At 29.7% G+C, this 6,671-nt stretch overlaps 1 protein-coding gene across 1 annotated transcript in view; it reads right to left on the reverse strand.

Moving 5' to 3' along the window:
- Positions 1-1,191: 1,191 nt before the first annotated feature.
- The window catches only part of LOC100568475 (malignant fibrous histiocytoma-amplified sequence 1-like), a 9,506-nt gene continuing 4,026 nt past the window's right edge, over positions 1,192-6,671 (reverse strand). The window contains exons 3-6 of the mRNA XM_003243698.4: positions 3,432-3,700; positions 2,294-2,603; positions 1,533-1,620; positions 1,192-1,441 (exon numbers count right to left, since the gene is read on the reverse strand). Coding sequence (XP_003243746.1) covers positions 1,218-1,441; positions 1,533-1,620; positions 2,294-2,603; positions 3,432-3,700 — 891 coding nt within the window. The 3' untranslated portion in view covers positions 1,192-1,217. The remainder of the gene's footprint in view (positions 1,442-1,532; positions 1,621-2,293; positions 2,604-3,431; positions 3,701-6,671) is intronic.

The raw sequence follows: 6,671 nt of genomic DNA on the forward strand, positions 1-6,671 counted from the left end.
AATCATGGAGGAATTTTTGTTTTTCAGGACTGATTTGACTAGCAGAAATACGAAAGACACATTATTATTGTATACCAGTATAAAAATGCACAATGGGAAGAATAAATACAGAACGAATAAAAGTCAATTATACTGTGTAATAATAAATATATGATATGATACTACAGCAAAAAATTCATAAAGGCGTACAAATACTTATTCAGAAAGATAAACAACAATAATATATAAAAAAAAAAAGAGAGGAACAAAAAAAAGATGGGCAAGTGGCTCTGCTATACAGTGGATGTAGAGTGGGTCCATTACGATGTGTTAAATTTGATTTCGATGAAAAATGATTCTGAGCAAAGACGATCTATCTCCTTTTATTACTATAAATATATAATATTATTATGATATTATTGCTATTTAAGTAATATAGTAACGCAGTAATTAATGTAATTATTTTTTCCCGAAAACATGGCATTTAAAAATTTCCTTGTATGTATATAAAATAATAACATGGGTACCTACTTTAAAAGTTTCAAGTACCCACGAATAATATTTTAAATGACAACTAAATAAAATTCGAGTTTCTTTGTTTAAATATCTGATTTAGTTTAAACATTCACTTGACATATATCTATAAAAAAAATTGTGTTTATTTAGATTTTAGATTTTTCGGTTACAGCATGAACTACTTACGAGAAACCTTTTATTAAATTTTCAATTCTCACCTATACAAATTGAATATTTTATACATTTTTATTTAGGTACAACATGTCAACATAATTCGCAAATTGTTAAGTGTATTGACCTATCGAAACAATTATTTATTGACAATAATTAATTAAAACTAATGAAAATCTAAAATATGTTACATATGCCTATAAATAGCTTAAAAAGAGTAAAATATTTTAAACATTTTATCGTGTATTCTTTCCCCCCAGAATAGATACTAAATTTAAAAATCAAAACATTATTTCAACTAAGTACCTACTTACGGTATAGACAGATACAAAAAGTCACACATCATTGTAAAATCAATAGGTACCTACATTTACCGCTCTGCTCAGAATCTAAAATATAATGAAGTAAAAGTAATATATTAAAATTTTCAGCTTGTTTGATAATCATAAAAATTATTAAAAATTAAAAAATTATTATTTATTGACCTGGACTAAGAAAAAATTTCCAAAAATGTCTAAAATTAAAGTAATTTTATTTTTTAAAACTATTCACTATCGTTTGATTTTAATATTAAACACACTTAGGTTAGATGACAAATTTTTGAATTCTATCAAATTTTTCTTCAAACTAATGTTATTTGCTGTTAATATAACATTCTTCAATGATGGCCAACAAACTAACGGAAGCACCGAAGAATTTTGAGCTATCAAATTGTTCGATAAATTTATTGTGTTTAGACTGACAAATGGAATATGTAGTACCTGATAAATGATCTCTGAAAAAATTTAAATTTGTAATTATCACAATAGAATTGATTAAAAATTAAATTAAAGAAGGAAAACATTTAGAAATAAATATTTTATTACTTTTTGCATCATCAATTTTGTTGTTTTCTATGTCCTCTTCGTCCTGATAAGCTTCTGTTTTATTTTCACCATTTGAATTATCAGCTTCCTTTAAAAACGAAAAACACATACCTAGTGGTTGAGTTTCAAATCTAATTCCAAATATTTACCAAATAAAATGTATATTATATTATGACTAGTTATCGATACAGAGTGAATTTATGCTTTAATTTATGCGAGGGGGGAGAGGGGGGTCTTGAACAATGTATTCCAAAAACACAAAATTTAATTCATGTAACAGATAGGTACTTTTAAATATGATACTTATATTATGCATGCCTTAGCTTTTCTAGGTTATTTTCCTATAGCATATTTATACATTTTTCTAGTGTTGAGCTCAAATTTAAGTAATTCAAAATATGATATCTCGAAAAATGTTATTGGGTTGAAAGTGATACGTATGTACTTATAGTTTATCATGTATATTATAGTTGAACGTAGAATTTAACATCATTTAACGTAATTTTAGTTTTGTATTTTTGTATGTTTTGCATGGTTAATACTGCCCCATAATTATTTTGTTGACCGATGAAAACTATAAATAGTAATAAAATGAAAATGATTTAAATATACATTTTGATTATGAGAATTCCGATATTTTTTTGGTAAACGTAAAAATGCTTAATCATAAATTAAAATGAAGTACCTTTTTAAAATAACAACAGTATAAAATATTCATAGTAATAAATAATGATATAGGTATTAATATGTAAATATCGCACTTGTTTCGCTATCAAATAGGGTATATACGATATTCGGTTATTGCTCATGATCAATTCTTGCAAATTGTGCAGAGTCGACAACATATAGAACGTCCTGGGACATGACAGGTAATTGTCGCTCAAGTCTAGAAGTTTAAGCGACAAGAAGCAATGACAATTTGTAATGCTCTCGGGGATAACCGTCAGATTATTGGCCAACATATAAAGTTCTTCTAGTTTTGACATAGACAAGCGGTATATGTCTTCTGGATTCAGTTGGTTTTCTGAAACGTCTAGACGGATTAATGTTTCTGCCAAATCACCGTCAATGCTGAAGAAAATTTATATTTTAGTAGGATGTAAAGAGTTATTCAAATATATCCGATTATTTTTATTTTTTTTTTTTAATTATATTATACATACAATTTAATACATACAATTAAATAAAACAAAAAAATTATATACTTTCCGTAAGCATAGCTTGTGTCGATTATAAAACGGTTTAATAAATTCAGGCGTCATAGCTAATACAAAATGGCTCAATTAGATACTATTCGTTCAAAGAAAATATACATTATATCAATAGGTAACATTTATCCGTTATTAAGATTATAAATATTAGAACGTTACAATTTTAAACATCGATCTAAAAAATTTTAATACATGCAGCGATCAAATAAATTTTCCGTTACTATTACGTCTCTATTTTGAATATATTTTAATAGACATTTTTAACTAACTGTTAAATATATTTTTTAAATATACCTACTGTTACACGGAAAAAACCAAACAGTTGTTTGTGCTATAAAAATAGTAGGATCGACTGTACATCACAATTGATTTAGGGATAGCTGCTATACAAGGTTAGTCAGATTTACTAAAATATCATAGGCAAGTTATTATAGTTATTCGAATTGAAATATACTATTATATATTTTATATATAGTCATAATGAGTAATTAATTTTAATTATTTTATCTATTGAATAGTTATATCTATTATAATTTGTTTAACTATAATATGATGGTAATTTTTTTTCGTGTACGAATAATTTGTTCTATATATTATCATAAAACGGCTGTTGTAGGTTTTCGAGAGCGAAATGCACTACCACTGGTATTATAATCTCAATACGAAAATCGAAAACATCATCACGTACGGTCTGACGGATTTCAAACGGTTGCGACGCAGGCTCAGTCGCCGGACAGACTTGAACGTGTGAAACGACTCAAGTCGCAGAAGATTGTCGTCCGCGTTCACGGTGTGCACCTGATCGAACGGTCCGCCGCCGTCGAAACGTTCGCCTTCCGCGTGCAAGTATCCACCGCCCGAAATGTCCAGGAATCCTTCCGCCGAGCCCGGTCTGACCGTCACGTTCCCGGCCGTGAATCTCGTGCTGATGCTACTGTCATCACTGCATCTGCGATCCTGGACCGAGAGAAAAACACCGGTTTATGAACGCAATTTTCGTCCACGTGACAATATATTTCCCCTTCGAAATCCCGCAAACACGCACACGCACAGACACACACGCACACGTACACATCGCGGCCCGTCCTTCATAGCAGTATTGCGGGCAAAAAGAATTCTACGATTAACCGATGATTATACAATTTATACGGAGGATCTTAGGTATATGACTAAATGTTAATGAATTCCATTAAATATTCAAATATACACTCGATGGATTTTCTATTAGGGATTAAGACGATGTACTTTTAATTATGTTAAGAATAATAAAATTTTACCGTATGAAAAAATTAATTTGTACCTATGTGATGATTCATACACTATGATTACCGATGCAATCATTATCCACGATTGAGTTAATTTTTTCATAGTGAATTTGTATTATTATTTACATCATCTCAATCCGTAAGTATAATGATGAATTCAAGTGTATATTCGAGTGTGCATTTAACGAAATTTATGAATATTTTAAGTTATTTAGTATTATAGATAAAATCCATATAAACTGTAATCATCGGATAATCGTACAATTCATTTGCCCAACACTGCTTCATAGATCGTCCAATATAGAAATTATATTAATATATCTTTCACTCTTGCTATTCGAGAGTGCGCGACAGGAGGATGTATAGCAGGTATACGCGCCCTGTAACTGCAGGTTCGAGTATAATGTTTGAAGTTGCTATCACTCTGCATTAGTAAATCCTCGTGGGACACCCTAGTTCCGTGGTTCCGTCTATTATAACGCTATAATATTGTTAATTATCGCTATAATATGTTAATTATCTACAGAGCATCGTCGTAATTGAGACTGAAAAGTTATAGCTAACCGAAATAAAAATTAATCTGATATTTAATTCATTGTTTATATAGGTAACTAGTTTTTTTAGAAATCAAAAACTAAAATTGTATTTTTAATTAGTTAGGTACTTGGAAAATCGTCTTTAATACTTTACTCATGCGCTTTCTCACGGGGGGGAACCCCATAACACCCATTTTTTAGTGCCGAATTCCCCGCCGCCCACACAGCCAACTTTTAATTAATTTGTAAATCCTACCCCATGAAGAATCCTGAGAAGTGAGAACTACACTGACTTTACTGCACACCACTGTCGCATTATGCACGAACTAGTACGCAAAAAAGATTTGATTGAGAATCGAACGGTACCTACGACGACATCGTGCCAAATCTCATTACTTCCGGTCCATCACTATTCAGTATAGGTTCCAAAAGATTACGAGGTCGGCTCGCCAACGTAACCAAGACACCTATATATGCTAATAGCTAAACATCCCAGCTTCGGCCGTGGGTAGTTTTTTTTTTGTGTGACAAATCCTATATAGTATATACGCTATATTATATAGGTGTATCTCAGTTTTAGTGTAGGTACCTTAGTTCACGGACAAATCGGCGTCAGTGTACCCATAGGCTTCTATATAGTACCTACTATAGATAGCGAACTCCCGCCATAAATTGAAGCTTCAAGGTCGGTTGGCAATTGTATGGTATTTCATATAACAAATAAGATGATATTATGATTTATTTTGTATCGTATTTTATTATTTCTAAACATGTTGTTTAAAAATATATATATATATATTTTGAATAAGTAAGTCATTTTACATTTACTATTTTATTTTACCATTAAAAAAAATATTATTCCTAATACGTTTTGTATAATAAATGAAATGTTTTGCCAACCGACAAAATTACGGCCATCCACAGCTGAGCTTCACTTATATTAATGTAAATTGTATAGGAGTTCATTATCTAGTGTAGTATAGAAGTCTGTGCTACTACCTAGCTTTGTGAAAAGATTTAAAAGTCGTGGATTGAATTTAACACTTGGTATATTTTTCAACGTAGTTTAAAATACTTACTTTCATAAGTTTTATCTAAAAAACAATCTCTGAAATTTTCGTCAAATTCAATTGAGTAGTTTTTGGGCTTGGCAAACGGACGTTTCACCCCCGCCGTTTCGTCTCCGTCAAAAAAACCAGTCCACGGACGTTTCGTCCCCGGCAATTATTGAGATGGGACGTTTCGTCCCGGAGAGTTATTAACCATAGGACGTATAGTCCCCGGCATACTTTGATAAACTAAATGCATTAATTTTTAATGAACAATTTAATCTTTAAATGACAATACTACAAACTATACAAATACATAATCACAATTGTATTAAGTCAACATAAAATGTAGTAAAAATTAATAAATTAAAATTAAATAGGTATACTATAACATTAAGATAAATTATATATTTATTTTTAGGTCAACTGACTTATGTTTTTTAAATAGTATAAAATGTCATTATCATCATTATATTGAAATCCCGTGCAATATGATTGCAATTTCTTTTCCTTAAAACTAACTATTTTCGGTTAGGCACTACAATATGAACAAAATATAACTGTGTACAGTGAGTGTGTAGAATTGTGGAAATAGTAAGTATGAAACATTTTATCGAATAGGTTTATCCTAATAACTTTTGATATAGTTACTAAATACTTTATACCTATTTGAAAATCCCATTATTTAATGTGTTAAAATAAATTTAGAATTTCAGCTCACAAACCTGCTTGGCTGTATAGTGCACGAACGATCTTTTATTACTTACCTATAGCCCATGGACAAGGCTGGGCATTAACGAGTTAAAAAGTTAAAGTTAAGTTAATAAGTTAATTTTATATTAACTTTTTAACTTAACTAGTTAATTTTGGCTTTTCATTAACTTAACTGTTAACTTACTAAATTTCTTTTTTAATTAACGTGAAATTAACGAGTTAATTTTTCATTTCAAGAAGTAAGTTAAGTTAATTTATTTTGTATTTAATTTTATCATATTTCACTACTTCAGTATATTTCATTTTCATGTCAAAAAATATTTACCGTGAATTGTTTAAAGTAAAAACGTATATAATTCGAATT

Source organism: Acyrthosiphon pisum, unplaced genomic scaffold (genome assembly GCF_005508785.2).
Source record: "Acyrthosiphon pisum isolate AL4f unplaced genomic scaffold, pea_aphid_22Mar2018_4r6ur Scaffold_21966;HRSCAF=25449, whole genome shotgun sequence".
NCBI lineage: Eukaryota > Metazoa > Arthropoda > Insecta > Hemiptera > Aphididae > Acyrthosiphon > Acyrthosiphon pisum.